The sequence below is a fragment of the Coregonus lavaretus genome (genome assembly GCF_964263955.1).
Source record: "Coregonus lavaretus genome assembly, chromosome: 10".
Lineage (NCBI taxonomy): Eukaryota > Metazoa > Chordata > Actinopteri > Salmoniformes > Salmonidae > Coregonus > Coregonus lavaretus.
Window position 1 is genome coordinate 55,486,429 of NC_139997.1, and position 19,021 is coordinate 55,505,449.

At 42.2% G+C, this 19,021-nt stretch overlaps 1 protein-coding gene across 2 annotated transcripts in view; it reads right to left on the reverse strand.

Moving 5' to 3' along the window:
• LOC311136718 (clathrin interactor 1-like) overlaps positions 1–2,567 on the reverse strand; it is a 45,396-nt gene extending 42,829 nt beyond the window's left edge. Inside the window, exon 1 of one of the 2 annotated variants that reach the window (XM_084170976.1) lies at positions 2,395–2,567. In XM_084170976.1, the coding sequence (XP_084027102.1) occupies positions 2,395–2,435 (41 nt within the window). In that variant the 5' untranslated portion in view covers positions 2,436–2,567. The remainder of the gene's footprint in view (positions 1–2,394) is intronic. The other variant, XM_084170977.1, reaches the window with a different exon arrangement.
• Between the last annotated feature and the right edge of the window lie 16,454 nt (positions 2,568–19,021).

Genomic DNA, 19,021 nt, shown 5'->3' on the forward strand with positions numbered 1-19,021 from the left:
AATGATGGATGGTGCTGAATACAGGGAAACCTGTTTCAGTCTTCCAGAGATTTGAGACTGGGACGGAGGTTCACCTTCCAGCAGGACAATGACCCTAAGCATACTGCTAAAGCAACACTCGAGTGGTTTAAGGGGAAACATTAAAATGTCTTGGAATGGCCTAGTCAAAGCCCAGACCTCAATCCAATTGAGAATCTGTGGTATGACTTAAAGATTGCCGTACACCAGCGGAACCCATCCAACTTCAAGGAGCTGGAGCAGTGTTTCCTTGAAGAATGGGTAGAAATCCCAGTGGCTAGATGTGCCAAGCTTATAGAGACATACCCCAAGAGACTTGCAGCTGTAATTGCTGTAAAAGGTGCCTCTACAAAGTTGACCTTGGGGGGCGGGGGGGGTTCTGTTTTTTTGGTCTTATTTCTTGTTTGTTTCACAATAAAAAATATTTTGAATCTTCAAAGTGGTAGGCATGTTGTGTAAATCAAATGATACAACCCCCCCCCCCCCAAAATCCATTTTAATTCCAGGTTGTAAGGCAACAAAATAGGAATAATGCCAAGGGGGGGAGAATACTTTCGCAAGCCACTGTATATGTTATCAGTTTAAAATTATACCAGTAGACATTGTATATGAGGCAAACCATATGACAGACTTAGTATGCCTTTTAAGTGCTGACCCATAAAATTGTTTAGTGCAAATTCAACCCTTATAATTTAGGTACAGTGTGACAACAAGCAAATGACAATTAGGCTACAGGAGATGAGCATTTTATTTTATTCATTTTAGCAATGTCGCTTGCAAAATGATTGCAGTTGTTCCCATAGATAGTGCAACCATACACTGTCTATGTATCACTGACCCTGGATAAGCTAGAGATAGGCTAACACAGCTCAACCTTTAGGTCAGTATATGCTGTTTTTATTAAAATGTTGATGGCTTTATAATCTTTAGAATACTGTAACCCGTTAAGGTGTTTTGTATCTCCAACTGACATTCAACACAGGTAAGAAAGTTCTCTCTACAAGCCAATATGAATACAATGTACAGCCTATTACAGTGTATTGCATTGGGAGCTATGAAGGAGGTGGAGAACGAAGTGCTGCTGGGTATGTATGACACAGTCCCCCTCCAAAACTACACATATTTGGTTAGTAGAGATCCTACTTTTCCACCCCACTTTAGCTGAGACAGGCAAAAAAGTGTTCTCTCTACAGCCCAATATTCTCAACATACCAGTGTCAACACAACTTTTTCATTATTGGTCTGAAAAAATGTTTTTAAAACCATATTTTGTTATTTGTTTTCAGAAATTACTTACTGTCTTTTCTTGTTGCCACAATAAAAGTGGCCATTGATTAAAATGCAATACCTTTTGCAATGTGGGCTTTTATTTTAAAGGTTTCCTCATTACCATAAAAACTTGACGTCATAGTTTGTGCTGCTGGCAGAATACTAGTCTAATTTAGCTAATGTTAACTAGCTATGAACATGCCCCCCCAGTGAGACGCTAGCTAAGAGATTATGTTGGTGTTGTATTCCTCGTGGTTCAGGTTAACTGTCAGTCAGTGTCATTCAAAGTGTTTGATGAGCGGCATGAGGAGCCTATTTACCCTAGTCGGCAGACAGCTTTATGGCTCTGCTGCAAAGTCCTCCTGAAGCTAACCGGCAGCTGGTTACAGTACAGTAGGTTAGTGCACAGACAAATGTTAGCTGCTGCTGGCTTAGATAGTTAACTAACTAGCAGGTCATTATGGTCGTATAAAAACGTTTTAACCATAAAACAATAGAATGGTCATGAAGTTCAACTTCCATAGTGGTTAATGTTATGGACACAATGAACCGAAAGGTCTTGACAGTCATTGTGGCTAGCTTGCTTAGCTAACGTTATGTCAGCTAGTTAGCTAATGTGTTAAGCTAAATTAGCCAGATTTCTAACTAGCTAATGTTAGGCGGCAGTGGACGAGGGCCTTGTATTGTAATTGAACGATACGATGTCATTGGGTATGAAATAATCTAGCCAGGTAAAACAAATATTGCTAGCAGGAAATAGATGATAGTGGACATCAAAGGGACCTATTCTGAGACATGGAATGTATGGCTAACGCGTTAGCCATACATCACCTAACGTTACTTTCCTGAGTTAGCAGGCTGAAAGAAGGGGGATGGGGATGTTACTTTGCATGTATGTTTAGAATGGATATTAGGGACATCAGCAAAAAGATCATAGAGAATACATTATTTAATGTTGTACACAAGGCTGATACACTAACGTTCGCCATAATGAGCCATCAGCTGAGAAAACAGCGTGACGTCACGAGATCAGTGATTCCCTTGTCCTTATCATAAACGGGCCTTGCAACAAAACGACAAACACAAGATAACTGCAAGAATACTCACGCTTTATCCACCAGTTCCCTGACTTTCCACATATTTAGCATGTAGACGCTCGACCAAGGGCTCGCCGCCTCAATAATGCGTCGTCCAGTCTGTTTACAACCACAGATGGACTTGGATTTGTGTCACCGACAACAGAATTCGAGTCCCTTCAGCTAGCCAGCTCCGTTAGCGGCAAACGGACCTGGCAAGTTACTAAGGTCTGGAGCGCGGCGAGCTTCTTCTTCTTCTATGATATAATGGCGCTCCGCAAACAAACGTTAAAGATGCATGCCTCCACCTACTGTGTTGGAGTGTATGGTCAGTCACGGTTTGCAACATTTCTAAATCCTCCAACCTAACAGTACCTCTGAGAAAATAAAAAAGAGCCCTACTAACTTCTAACAGACCCTCCCCATCCCCAAAATCCTTTCCAACCCTGTTCAACCTCAATGACCCTACAATCTTTCCCTCTGTTCAACATACTACAACAATATAACAACACATGCTCCACCGCTTCATCGACCATACACAAACCATTCACATGCTTGCCAACCAGATGTAATGACGAGTCCAATGTACAAGGTCCTAAGCGCAATCGAGCAAACACCACCTCTTCCTTCCTAATCTGACCTTTGAATCTTGGTCCACCGTCCTTTCTTTGGAGGGCATATAAATGCCGGCCCTTGTGCTCAGAGTACCATCTCTTCTGCCACACATCTATCAAAAAGTATCTGATCTTACATTTGGCCTCACCTCTACCCAGTGGAACATTAATATCAATTAGATCTAGTTTCAAAGCTCTTTTGGCTAACTGGTCTACAATTTCATTTTCTTCCACACCTGAATGTGCTGGGACCCAGCAGAATCTCACTACTACACCCAGTCTCTCAATTCTCCATAATAACATGAATACCTCCAATAGTAGGTCACTCCTATTAGATTTACCAGATGATAAGCTATTCAATACAGACAGAGAATATGAGCATACTATAATTCTAACATGTTGTACGTCCTCCACCCACTGGAGGGCAACTACTATCACCAACAGTTCAACTGAGTATACTGACAGTTCATCTGTTAGTCTTCTACATATCTGCACATCAAATTAAGGAACATAAACGGCTGCTCCTGTGCGCCCACTATCTGTGAAAAGCGGTAAAAAAGCATAAAAACTTCTACCAATGTAATTGTCAAGCAGTTTCCCTATATCACTGACTTCTGATCTTTCCTTTTCTCTACCAAGGTTAGATAAGCAACAAGATCTGGGAGTAACCATGGAGGAACATCCCCTATCACCACAGAAGGGCCAACCTCCAACTCCCTCAAACCACTCTTATCAGCAACCTTTCCAATTGTCCAACCAAAACCACTGCCTTGTCTACCAGTATATTCCCATCAGTCATCTAGAACAGTAGCAGTGGAATGCTCAACATCACAGCCTTTCAACCTAATAATATTTTGCCGTATATCTAAAGGCATCTAACCTGCCTCCACTAGTAAGGCACACACAGTTGTTGATTTAAATGCACCGATACACATACTTAAAGCTATATACTAGATTCTGTCCAACCTCTGAAGCCAAGTCTTTGCTGCTGTTCCATAAACGATACACCCGTAATCAATTGTCGTCCTGATCAGAGCTCTATAAATATCCATCAACGATTGTCCGTCAGCACCCCATTCATAACCAGAGACCGAGCACATAAGATTCACCACCTTACACTTTTTTTCAACAATTATTACATTTACATTTACATTTACGTCATTTAGCAGACGCTCTTATCCAGAGCGACTTACAAGTTGGTGCATTCACCCTATAGCCAGTGGGATAACCACTTTACAATTTTTTTTAAATTTTTTTTAGGGGGGGGGGGGGGGGGGGGTAGAAGGATTACTTTATCCTATCCCAGGTATTCCTTAAAGAGGTGGGGTTTCAAATGTCTCCGGAAGGTGGTGAGTGACTCCGCTGTCCTGGCGTCGTGAGGGAGCTTGTTCCACCATTGGGGTGCCAGAGCAGCGAACAGTTTTGACTGGGCTGAGCGGGAACTATGCTTCCGCAGAGGAAGGGGAGCCAGCAGGCCAGAGGTGGATGAACGCAATGCCCTCGTTTGGGTGTAGGGACTGATCAGAGCCTGAAGGTACAGAGGTGCCGTTCCCCTCACAGCTCCATAGGCAAGCACCATGGTCTTGTAGCAGATGCGAGCTTCAACTGGAAGCCAGTGGAGTGTGCGGAGGAGCGGGGTGACGTGAGAGAACTTGGGAAGGTTGAACACCAGACGGGCTGCGGCATTCTGGATGAGTTGTAGGGGTTTAATGGCACAGGCAGGGAGCCCAGCCAACAGCGAGTTGCAGTAATCCAGACGGGAGATGACAAGTGCCTGGATTAGGACCTGTGCCGCTTCCTGTGTAAGGCAGGGTCGTACTCTCCGAATGTTGTAGAGCATGAACCTGCAGGATCGGGTCACCGCCTTGATGTTAGCGGAGAACGACAGGGTGTTGTCCAGGGTCACGCCAAGGCTCTTCGCACTCTGGGAGGAGGACACAACGGAGTTGTCAACCGTGATGGCGAGATCATGGAACGGGCAGTCCTTCCCCGGGAGGAAGAGCAGCTCCGTCTTGCCAAGGTTCAGCTTGAGGTGGTGATCCGTCATCCATACTGATATGTCTGCCAGACATGCAGAGATGCGATTCGCCACCTGGTTATGATCTTTCCATGTATATCGCTCATTGAACCATAGACCCAAATATTTGTACTTAGAAACCCTCCCCATAGACTTTGCCACTGACAATTTAAAACCCCAGTCAATCTACCATCTTTCAACATCCACAATAGCTTGTTGAATCAATTTGATCACATGAGAGACATTCCTTCCCCTCTTCCAAATAGCTCAATGATCAGCATATAGGGAAGCCCCAATACCTCTACCTACATTCGAAAACGCATCGTTAATCTTCATGTTGAAAAAAATAGGACTGATAACACTGCCTTGAGGAATACCATTGTCTACTCCATAGGCATCAGATAAAATGGATAATATTTTAACTTGAAAAGAGCGATTAAATAAGAAGGCCAAAACCCAGTTATATAATCTCCCACCAAAACCAGGTCTTTCCATCTTAATCAGTAGGCCTTCTCTCCACATACTGTCATAAGCCTTTTCAATGTCAAAAAAGACAGTAGCCATTACTTATTTCATGACCAGAGTTTTTTCAACTTCATTACTCACCTTTACTAATGCATCCAAAGTAGATCTACCTTTACGGAATCCACTTTGACATTGACTTAATAAACCTCTATGTTCCAGGAAATATGACAATCCGTTGACTATCATCTTTTCCGTCAGTTTACACAAGTTAGAGGTCAGTGCTATTGGTCTATAATCAGCACATGAAGGGTCCTTACCAGGCTTTACAAAGGGTAATATTACTGCACGTTTCCAACCAGAAGGTATAACCCCCTCCTTCCAAATCTTATTAAATAATCCCAGGAGAACATGTATGACCTCATCAAGTAGATGCTTAAACATTACATAGTACAACTGATCATGACCTGGGGCTGTATATCCACAGCCTATTTAGGCTGAACACAAATCATGTATGGTAAAAACAGCATCCAAAGAAGAGTCAACAGTATCCCTTTTCTTATACACATTAACATGAGCATTTAAAATCTCACACCTGCGTTGTTTATATACTTCATCCAAAGTAACCCCACTATGTACCCTTGCAAATGTCTTCCCGAACAACTCAGCTTTTTCTTGATCAGTTACAGCCATTTTTTGACCCACAACCAAAACTGGAATTCGAGTGGACTTGCTTCTTCCAGTCATCTTCTTAAAACATAGACCATACATCTCCCAGCTCAGTACCCCTGCCTATTGTAGAGCAGAACTGTTTCCATGCATTTCTCTTGACAGACTTAATGACCCTACATACTAAAGCTCTCTTCCTTTGGAACAAGTAGATTCTCAGGAGTCATATTCCTACGCAACTCTCTGCAAGCCCTATTTATTTCTCGAATAGCCGCAGTGCACTCTTCAGTCCACCAAGGAACCGCCTTCCTTTTCTCACCCACTTCACTCACTGGTACATATACATTCGCAGCACTCAAAATCAGTGATGTTACAGAGGCAGCACATACATCAACCAGCCTCTCTAAAGACAACTGTCCAACAGACTTTAAGCAATGATCACCAAACTTTCTCCAGTCTGCTTTATGAAAGCACCATCTTCTGAATGGTACCCTATCTGGAATGGTAACATCAAAGTTCATGGTACACGAAATCGGGAAATGATCACTTCCAACAGTAGAATCATTCAGTACTTTACATTCACACATAGATGCAATAGAGTTAGAAGCCATTGTGAGGTCCAGGCAGGATGTAACCCATCTAACAACATCTACTCGTGTACCACATCCATCGTTAAGACACACTAATGCTCCTGTTTCCATCATATCTTCCACAATAGTACCATTAGCATCTGTATGTGTTCTTCGCCATAAACTATTATGTACATTAAAGTCGCTGCACCATATCTCTCTAGAGCCCAATTCTCCTGATATTTCATCAAACATAGCTACAGATTGTTGACGACAAGGGTTGTAAACATTTAGTAACTTAATATTACTACCTGCACTGTAGATTTCCACCATTATACATAAAAATTCAGATGGGATAGTTATATTACGATATACAAGACTTCCCTTATGAACATAGCACACCTATCACCAAGTCCAGTTGATTACATTTACATTTACATTTGAGTCATTTAGCAGACGCTCTTATCCAGAGCGACTTACAAATTGGTGCATTCAACTTATGATAGCAAGTGGGACAACCACTTTTCTTTTCTATTTTTTTATTTTTTATGAGGGGGTGGGGTAGAAGGATTACTTTTATACTATTCCAGGTATTCCTTAAAGAGGTAGGGTTTCAAGTGTCTCAAATGTAGTGCCTGAATCTCCGACAGCTGAACCATGAGGTGGTTAATTATTGTTTCAGGAAAGTAGCCTAAAAAAAACATTAAAATAATGGCTTTAAAGTTTTGTATATGCATCAAACACAGTTGATCTATCAGATCGGATTGAACAATAACCAGGAATAATACAATCAAGATGTGGTCTAAGCCATGTTTCTTGAACACGTATCACATCAGGTTTGATCTCTAAATCTATTACATATTTCTTAAACTCCTGACCGTTAGCAATAAGGCTTCTGGCATTCCACTGAAGGATAACAAAAAACATAACTCTAATTATCATCATACTGAGACATTCCATCATTAGTATTATTAGAAATCAACATATCAACAATCATGGCGACAGTAACATCTGTTACTCCTAAAAACTCTGTTGCTGCTTCCGCAATGATCTTCAACTTGGCAGTTCTTCTTTCCACAAACGCAGTCAGGTTGATAACCTTTCCCATGAAGGCTATAAAGTCAATCTGATTAACTATTAAGGTCTCCTTTGACATGACACATTTGTGAGAGCAAGATGTCTGAACAGGTCTCGTATCTTTGTCTGGACCAACATACAATTACAACAGTTAACGTTGACATTGTTCCCACATTCATCATAATCATGTTCCCCTCCACACTTGGCACATCTTTTCTTTCCTTTGCACAGAGCCGCTACATGTCCCATTCTCTGGCATTTAAAACACCTTAATGGAGGTGGGACAAACTCTCTAACCGTGAAAGCCAGGAAGCCCATCTGTACTTTCTTAGGTACAACCTTCTCAAACATTAAAAATACTGACTTCTCTGCCGCTATTTTTTACTGAACAGCATTATGGCTTCAACCACTATGCCCCCCTCTACATGTTATTTTATATAATCTATGGACATTCAGTACAGTAAAACACAGCAATGCGGATGGGACAAATTCTCTGACATTGAAACGAAGGAATCCTATCTGTACTTTTCAGGCAAAACCTTCTCAAACTTCAGTAGCACTGATAAGCTTTCACATCTTTGACCCTTTGACCCTCTTTCCTACTGATCAACCTTTTGGCCTCAATACCTCTGCCTCCCTTCACATTTTCTTTAATATCATCTATGGACATAGATAGTGGGATCCCAGAAATGATTTAGCACCAGGAACATGACTTTTGATCTTCTTCCCATTGAGGGTTTCCATTTGAAGAATCTTGTACAGATTATAAGCAGTCTACCATTCCAATGAACGGGGCTAGTTTTACTTCACCTATCTCTTTCTTTACGTCATTGGTTAATTGGATAGGATGTAGATGCGGCCCTGTGGTCACATTAAACACCATCATAACTTCCCACTCATACACATTATTACTCTTGTTCCCTACCTTCACCCTCTTCACGCTCTCTGCACTAGAAGCGCCACTGCTTTCTGTAGCATGGTCTCTCTTTTTCCTATTACTTTCCACTACAGACCGTTCAGGTCCTTGACCCTCATCGTCACGACCCATATCATCACAACTATCATCCATATTGATCGCATTCCAGCACAGCTGTTGCTTCTCCAACCTTCTCTCCATATCCTCCATCGCCGCATCCTCACTACTTGCCACCATCACCGCGTGTCGGGCTCCTTAAAAAAAAAACTGCTGTCGGATTACTGTAGCTAATCCACAGTGACCAGTCAGTTTTTTGGCGAGATGTCATTTTTTTCCGTGGTGCCCACCCAGCCAGGTTGTGCTAGCATTGGTCGGTGTCAGGAAAAAAGGATACTAAAACACGGAAATGTTGACCTAAAGGGTAAAGAAAAGTAAAATTCCACCTGCTTCATTGTACCTCCCCTCAAGCTTGAGGTCTAGGCCTATGTAAAGAATAATCAGAGAGGATTCATAATCAGAACCTTCTCTGCCATCTCTTCGCCAGTAAAATACACAGGCATGAGATTTACTCCAATAAAATACACAGGTATGATATTTGATTTAGCTATTGTAACTGAATTGATTAGGTCAGACTTTTTGCTGTTTGGCCGCCAAGCTGGCTCTGGTTCTTTTTATATGCAGATGTTTATTGTTCTATGTGATAGTTTTGTGTAGATTTTGTCCCTTGTGGTAGCCTAAAAGGCTGCATTTACACAGGCAGCCCAATTCTGATGTGTCTTCCACTAATTGGTCTTTTGAGCAATCAAAATACCAATTAATCAGAATTGGGCTGCCTGTGTAAACGCAGCCTATTGCAAGAAAGTAGAATCACAATCATCCTTTGCCGGTTTCCCGATAGCAATGGAATTTAGGCTTACGAGGGTTTTAACGATGCGTCTTTCCTACAAGGCCGAAGATGTGACATGCGTTTCCCAAAACACCACGCAGAGAGAATGGTCGCTATGTACGTCGTTGGAGCATGTGTCGATCGGGAAAAAAAAGGGAGCACTGCTCTCGGATCAGCTTTCTCCATTCAAATCTTTCCTTAACATTATAATGATTTCACAATATTGACGACGGATCAGTTCCTAGAGAAATATTACCGCCTACGGCTGAAAATATTGAGGCGGCTTATTCTAATGCTTACCCAATAAAAATGCATTAAATCACTGATTTGGAACATCATTTCACACGTTAGGCTACACATCATGACATATATTGAGACAAATTACAGCCTACAAGTAGCAAAATAGAGTTCAATGGATTGAACATGAAATGTATTTCAATATGATTGAAATAGGCCTATAGCCTACTGTTTATGTTTTAATGCAGTTATCTCAGTTTTCAATTGAATCATCTTTTTATACGTTGCTTGTTTGTATCAATTGCAAAGACATTGGCAACTTTGTATTTATAGTCAACTTTGTTCTGAAGTTATCGGTGGTCACAGAGATAGGATAAACCATGCGATTCTATGTTTATGGGAGATCTTCTGTTGATAAAGTGGGAGGGCAACAAAGCATCTAACGACGCACTTAGGTGTTTTACGAGTGAACTGAGGCGTGCGTAAGATTATGAGCGTTTTCAAGTGCAACGTTAATAACGATGGTTTTGGGAAACAGCTCAGAGATTTAACGATGACCCTACAAAGGTTTTAACGATGAACTTAGCCTTAAGATGCTTTTGGCAAACCAGGCACTAGCACTCATGCCACATTCACGTGCTCATCTGAACTAGGAAACTCAGAAATGTTAGACTTGCTAAAAAAGGGTTGTAGTTCTACACGTTAACCAGTTAGCGAGTCGAAAATGTCTGAGTTTCCTAGTTCCGGCTAGCATGTGAATGCGGCATAAGTGCGCACAGGGAGCCGCGCGAGCAGCGACGATGTCATCAAAAAACATGGCAGACATTGGATGAATATAAAATGTTAATATCTTCAGCTGTGAGTGATGGAAAAAAACGGCCTCAGCGACAATTATTTGAATAATTCAATGGATGTTTTCTGCACAAAGGTGATGACTAAAATGTCTTATTACGAATTTTCTAATCTGACTTTTCTATGTGGTCGTCTATGGAAATTGTCTTTCTGGGCCGAGAGTCAGTTAAACTGCAGTACCGAAACAAAACTCTAGGAGCAGTCGAAACCGTGATTCTAGACCGGAACCCTGGCCCTTGGCCTCACCCCCCAGTCCTCAAACTGTTGAGGCAAACACCTGACACTTTTCTTATGGACTACATCTTATCTCTTGAAAAGACTCTCTTTGTTTCATGACCATAATTATTATATATTTGTGAGGTATCACTCAAAATATGGCAAAGATCACTTTATCTGTACAATCTAAGAAATAAACATTTGTAACTTGTAAAAACGTGTAAAAATAGACTTAAACAAAACAATCACCCAAATCAACACATCATTAAGCGTAACTGTATAAAATATTGTAGCGATCCTTGCTATATGAGCCATGTTACAATTCCCACCAAGTGGATTAACCCTATTGGTGCGATGTGTAGGGTGTTGCCTTTCACGCCAGTGACCTGGGTTCGCTTCCCTGCATCGCTGTTCTTTACATTGCTGTCAGAAGTGGAATGAGTGAGGCCATCAGAATGCATGGCCAGACGTGTGAGCGGGCTGCGATAGGTCAAAGCACGAGGACGTGCCTACCCGTTTGAAGGGGGGCAGTGTAGCGATCCTGACTATATGAGCCACGCTACAATTCCCACCAAGTGGGTTAACCCTTGCTGTTTGCCGTTCACTCCAGCGACCCGGGTTCACTTCCCTTCCCCGCCATTCGTTACAATATTATATCAAATTAAATTACTATTCATTGACTGCTCTATAGGGCCTCAACCTCCTTGGATCTTAACGGCTCATGTGCCTCCCTGTCAGTGGTAAATGATTCTAGGAGAGACATTATTGTGGAGGACAAGTGAAAAGTTAATGGGATTTTCTGGTGCAGGCAACCATCTACATGAGGACACATTCAGCTTGAAGAGTGCAATCCACAACAACAGTGGTGACATCCAACAATACTGTCATTGCTCTTATTCCAAATCCAGCCTGGCAGTGGAGTGAGGCCTGACCCGATCCACATCAGCACAGTCACACTTTGTCATCCTGATTCTATCATGCCTGTCTCAGTGATGGACAGGAGACAGCCGTGCAGGTTTCCTGGTGTCAGCTCCGATCCCCAGCCCATTTTTCAGGAGACCGTCTGCTTCTGACTCTGAAGGAGAACGTTTACATGGTCGGGGACCCACTTCAACCGCAGGAGTAGCTCTCGTCCTTACACACATAGACTAAAAATAATTACAACGCTCTAAAAACAGATGAAAGATTTTAGTGAAAACAATGCATGACATAAGACAGCACTTACTGTCCCTATCTGCGCTGTGCCGAGGGAGCCCCCAACCCATCAAAACTGCATGGCCAATGAAGAAACAGCCCACGGACTGTCAGGCCTGCAGATGAAATCAGAACATTCAGAAGCAATTTAATCATTTTGACTCAGAGGAGTGGCAGAGATTGACAGGCCCTTCTTTACGAACCTGTTTCTGGCTTCCTAATAAAGTATTCAGGAGTGTTGAGGCCACGGGGATGGGCTATAAGTAGTAAACAGATGCACTTAGTTAGTGGGCTGCCAAAAGAAGTGCTGAGTTCTGTCAATGCGATCAGGCATGAGTTGAAAACGCCACTCTCCTGTCACGCCCCCGTCATCCTTCACTATTCCTCAGCTTTCACTGTTTCTCCTCAAGACCTCATCTGGTGGGTTTGGAGGGATTTGTTTTAACAAGGAAGTGGAACGATGTGGAACTTATTAGGAAATAGGGTCTACTGGTGTATTAATAAATGAATATTAAATTGTAACCTCTTTCATTCACATATATTAATAGCTTTTTATTGGTCTACATGGAAACCCACTGAAGAATAGTTCAGAAATGCATGGCACAAGACTAAATATTTTCATAGTGAATCTGGCACTCAATGCCAAATTGACCCCTAGCCTCTACAACTTAAGAACTTCATGTAGACCTGAAAAGATAGCTCCAGCTTGTCCTCTGATAGGCTAAGTAAAATGATTACCTTATTGTTTACAGCTATCTTATGCGGTTCAGATCCACAAAAGTCTGTACGGGGGTATGGTCTACGGATTGGGTGTACAAGCAATTCTGATTCGGTCGGCTACCAACACTCATTGTGGGGATTACTGATGATGACACAATTGCATTTGAATTGCATTTCAAATTATTGTCTGAACAGTGATTGGTCAATATTGACTGGACATGTTTGCCCACAGTTCACCCTGATCAAGACACAATCCTTTAATGTATGCAAATGTAATATTCTGTGTATGCTGTCTCTCCAATAGGTGGCACTGTGACCCCAACATTTGGGATGATGTCTCCAGATAAAACATGAAAGATAGAAAGAAACAAGAGAATGGATAAATCCAATCAAGCGGTGAGTTCTTTTACTAGTCACTACTATAATCATATGAAATGTTTTATAGCTTTATTTTGAATATATGTATAATTTGAAATAATAATGATAGTTATAAATTATCAATTATTGTAGTTTACAGTATAAAGAGAGAGACATTTTCTGGTGTCCTTATACAATGGAGATGAAGGAATTTATAAAAGACAGATTATCAAGACAATGTAGGAAATGGCGTTCCACTTACAAAATCACACATAAAACACACAGATTTCTATGTAACAGGCATGAACCTTTTTCCTATTTGTTTGTTTAAGATATAATTTTTTTCTGGGAAAGAAGCCGTGGTGGAAGTACGCTTGCATGTGGGGCAGGGTCAAATTATGTATGGCATGTGGGTGTATGACATGTATATCGCTTGGGAAAAGGACCTAAGGTCTGACTTTGGTCTGAGTGGTAGCCAAAAATAACAACCCGAAATAAAACAGCAGAGATATCCAGGCCAACAGAGCGATTACAAACCTGAGAACCAAGTCGTGGGCATGGATATGTAAAATTAGAACTAAATCAATGAACAAAGGACATTGTATTTCAAAAGGAAATAGAAGGAAAACAGAACTTACTCACTCACATGGTTTCACAGTATTTAAACTAATTGGATCCATATGAAAAAAGAATAATGGGAAATTTGGATTGTTTTATTTGTTCTTTTTTGTTTTGCTAAACTATAAAGTGGGAGAAGAAGATGGAGAGCGTCCGTGACCGCAGATGATGATCAGCCATGGGAAATTCAGCCGTGTAAACAGGTCCGCTCCATTAACGCTCAGGGAACGTTCAGGGAACTTGACAAATAGCCGAGTCGACGTGATGTTCAGTCCTGGCCAGTCACTTCCTGTCATAGTGATGGGATCTACAGAGCTGCCTGTCCTTGTGATGGAACAGCATAGGTCTACCAGGTATGATGATGCACTGTGACATGGGCCATATTCACTGTGTACACTGTGGTGGTTCTAGCAGGCCTAACAGAGCCTGTGTGAGCTGGGAGGGTCACCACCCTAAGTGGGCGGGCACACTGCCCAGCAGATAATTTTCTGTCCGCTGGGCATGCTGCCAACGTCTCGCCCCAGCACTGGACAAAATCTGATCTGATGCTTCCTTTATAGATTGTTTGAACTGGCTTCACAACAATCACATTAAATGTTCCTTTTCCCTTCAAAATCCTTTGTCTAAACTGTTGCCATTCCTCTGCCCCCCACAAGAGAGGCAGCGTTCATTCCTAGGGGGTAAACAACAGTGTGTGCTCGCCACTGTCTGGCTCAGCCTGCGGCTCAGCCTGTCATTGTTCATGCAGGAGAGGGAACAAGGGAACGGTGAAAGGACACATGAAACGTCCTCCATCTTTAGCGCCACAGCAGGGAGTGCCATAAGACATCACAGCATGGCCACACAGCACAGGGCCTTACGGAGGCTGCTGTCTCACTCCCAGTCCCAGTCATGCTCTGAACAGGCTGCAGCTTCTTTATCATCAGTTGCTGCAGCGTTTACTGGCGCTTACGTTTTTTATTTTCAACACAAACAGGCAGAAGGCGCACATTCCAGAGCTGTTACAAAAATAAACTGGAGAACGATAAATAAGGGCCTTATTCTTAGCGCACATCTGGGTAGGAACAACCGTGGAGCACTGGGACCTAACCCCATGGGAGAGCTCCTGTGCATTTAAAGACTTGTATCAGTCCTCTTATCGCGGATGAAAAAGCTGGGGCGGGAATGATAACTCCCCTGTCGCCGCACACACACACACACACACACAGACAGACACACACACACACTTTGACTGTGAAGAGCAGCCGTCAAATAGGGTTGTGAGCATGGCTTCAGTCAGCCATTTGCTTTTTGCAAATAACCCTAAACCTGCGTCATGCAGATTCACAACAGTAGTGTAGCGGCACAGGTATAGGATGAGGGGAATATCAGGGAATAAAGAGAAAGGAATGGAGAGACTTTAAAGGCAATTAAAGAGCAGGATAAAGCCAGCTGCTGACGTCATGTGGGACCCAGGACAACCCCTCTCATCCTGCTATCCTGTTGGTCTCTCCATCCTGACACTGACACACTGTTCTGGTCCCCAAAAAGCAGCTGCTCTTTTATGGCCAGATTAAATTAACAATTTAGCTGAATAAAAAGGAACGCGAAAAAGGTCCAAACATCTGGAGTCATTAACAGTTAATGTGGAAAATGAAGGGAAAGAAGAGGCTTTCAAGGACAAACGCTTCCTGCGTGACATGCATGATAAAACAGGTCTGTGCCACGGTCCAGCTAAGAGAAATGGCAGATAAGTGGTGAAAAAATAATTTGTCTAAAAATAAAATAATAATTTGTCTATTGTAAATCCAATGAGACTATGGATAATAATGCATAACATTAAACAGTACAAGTTGTGGCAATGACATCAGAATTTAATTGACAGTCAATTTAGTAAGCAAAGATTATACCCCAGTGGCCTAAATTAAATCAATAGCTTGTAAAAAATAATACATGTTTTTGAAGAATAGACAGTACCATCAGAGGAAAAAATCACAAATAATATACACACCACAAAGAATGAAAGAGATGAAAAAGGACTATTCACTCTTCATAGCGAGACATTTAAGAGCCCTGTCAGTCCGTGGCTTTGTCTCTTCTCCCATGGGATGGAGAGCAATGCCAAAAATGCTCTCGCATGCAACGACCAAAATGCAACATCATGCTACGCTTCATGTCCATGGGTCTATCCTCTCCAGCTACAAAAACCATGGGAGAAAAGCAGAGTGCAGATGGCATGACAATAGATGCCCACAAAAGGGCTGGCAAATACCAGATGGGCTGGTCCATTTTTAGCCCAGTGGGCCTGTCTAACTTGTTTTCTTTTGTGCAAAATGAGAATTATCTGGCTAATAATCGGGGGGCATCAAGGAAAAAAATTGGCCGGTGTGTTTAAAATGCCAAGGCCGATTTCTGGTCCCAGTCCGCCCCTGAAAGAAAGCGAGAGCAAGATAATAAAAAATAGAAAGAGGGAAAGTGTGAGAGAGAAAGAGAGAGAAAGAGTAGTCTAAACCTCCCAGGATCCTCCTGTACATCCCCTGGCTCTGGGCTTTGAGCTCTAGGCTAACCCTCCTATTGTCAACTCCACAATGATTATTAGAGCTGTTATGAGCACCTCATTATGAAAACCAGGCTCTTGGCTTACACTCGCCTGTTAAAAGCATGTGAATAAAATATAGAGGTCTTATCAAAATCCCCTTTTTGGCCTCCGACAAGAGAGAGATCGAGTGGCTGAGGCATACTGTACATTGATTGAAACACTGATAAAGCATAGATTGTGGGTCCGCATACAAAACCAACCACTGGCGCTGTTTATAAAAAATAAAAAATGGTTTCATAATATTTGTTTAAATAAAACAAACGGGTGGACAGTGGTCTCTCTCTCTCCAGAGGCTTATGGTTTCAGTTATAGATAGTGAAGAAAAATACTCTTTCAATTACTATGTGATTTAAATCTGCAATGAAATAACAACTCCCAAATGCAACGTTGTAAAACATACAATGTACATTTTGATACTACGCATCAGCAGCATAGAAACGATAAGACATTGACAAGGAACATTCAACTTGTTTCAACGCCAGCTAGATTGCATGAGTGGAGTCATTGAAAAACTATTCCTTAATGTCCCGTGTATACATCATCTCATTGCCTGTACGCTGTGCAGAGAGCCGTTTTCCCTGCACATGATTTATATCAAGCAGGCAGGCAGCCTCAGAGGCCTGGGAATTGCTCCAAGACACATAAAAAAAGCACCATCTCTCCCAAAGCAGGGAGTATACATTCTTAAAATAACACTGCCTTGTCAAGCTGGTTCCTCACCACGCACACTAGGTGTTGAAACCCCCGTTTGCCAGAGAAGTAAACTCTCATCGAGTTGATGTGACCCATGACACTGCAGGCAAAAACAAATATTATTGCTCCTTACGCCAGAAGGAAAAGCAAGACATGTTGGAGAAAAGGTGTTAATTGTTTTCAGGCTGTCATCTTAAAGAGCCCCTGAGATAAATTAAGGCGATTGCATTTATTAAGGTTTAAATCAAAGCCTGCTCAAGGAAGGAAAATCTACCCCTGTGCATTTGTGGAATGTGAGGAGCTGTCACAGTGTAATCGTGTGAAAATAAGCAGCGAGCGAATGGTCGGGCAGCTTCAATATGTTTTGTACTTTGCCTCCCATTTATCATGAAATAACAAAGTGAAAGGAAAACACACTTCACAGGAATATGGCTCTATATGAATACTAATAGGGACAGAGAGATGTGAGAGAGACACAGCACTTAAAGACGTCCTCCAGCAATTTTTGAACTTTTACCATTGAAAAGCGATATCCCTATATAAATACAATAAAGTACTGATGGGAATCCGTGATGTCATCGGCCTCCCCCCTTGCTTGAGGAACGATAGAGAACAAAAGAGGAAAGCCCCCCCCTCACTTGTGCAATGTCATGACTTACCTGGACCACCTATTGAGATGTGTCTTTTGTTAAGTAAATCAGGTGTTAAATGAGGTGAAAATCATACGATGCAAAATGGATCATACGTGGATGATTGCTGTATTTTGAAAGTTACATATCTTGAAAACTTAATTGCTGACAAGCAAAACATTTTGGGACTATATCAACAATGGACTAATGAAACAAATACCAAAATATAGTTTTGGGGTGGAATTTTCCTTTAAATGTGTGTACATTACTGTATTTATACTGGGATATAGATTTTCAACAGGAAACAAATAGCTGGAGTGGGTCTTTAACCTATTTCTATGAGAGAATGCAGCAGTATATTTAAGATTCAGTGGACATGATGACTATTGGAGGGCTGAGCTGATAACATGATAAGATGAAAGCTACACTGATGCTATAGGGTTACATTATCTTGAATATGATATAGCTGTATACTCACTGCATATAATCCACGTGTAGTTTATTTAAAGCGCTAGTGTGTTCAGTACTGTAGAAATATGACAAATATGTCGGCAGAGAAAACGGCACTCCATGTTTACTCCACTCTACCCTCCTCTGTTCTGGGCTGTTTGATCAGAGGCTTCGTCAGTAGCATAGAGGCTGATGGAAAGATGGAAAATACAACACTGTGAGATGGAAAGAATCATCCAAGAGCCAACATGTTTCATAGTGAAATGCAGAGCACAAGAGCGAGTGGGGTAGTGAAACACTAGAAAGCCAGGAGAGAATGTGTTGTTTGTGGAACCATGGCAGTTTAGGCACTGGAGCTGGCCGTCTGGAATTACCCTCTCAGCCCCCTCCCTCCAGCCCACTGCACCCCAGAGGATACCCAGGTTTTCAACACCGAGCTCAAAGTACTTGATTGCAAAAAAAAAAGGAAAATGGTCAGGGTTGACACATGGGATAGGAAACAGCGTAGAATTGGATAATGCCTCCAGGCCAAACTGTAAAGCCAACCGTCTTGGTTGTTCACCTGCCACAGCAAATAAACGGTGGGTTTAGTGTGTGTAAGTGTGTGCATGTGTTCATGTTGGGTTAGGGCCGATGGAGGGGTGGGGTGATGGTATATGTTGTGAGACAGTGAGTGTGTTTGGATATTCAGTTCTAGCAAGATGTGAGAGGTTTGTGAAGAGCCCAGAGCCTGTGGTTCTATCCCATGGTGTATCCGAGGCATTACTACAGGGACAGGAGGACTGAGAGGGTGTGATGGCGGAATGTGCTGGGAGGGAGATAGAGAGGGAGCCTTTGGCACTCTCACCTCCCCCTCTCTCCATCTGAGAGCTATTAGGGGTTTGACTGTGTGACATGTGGAACC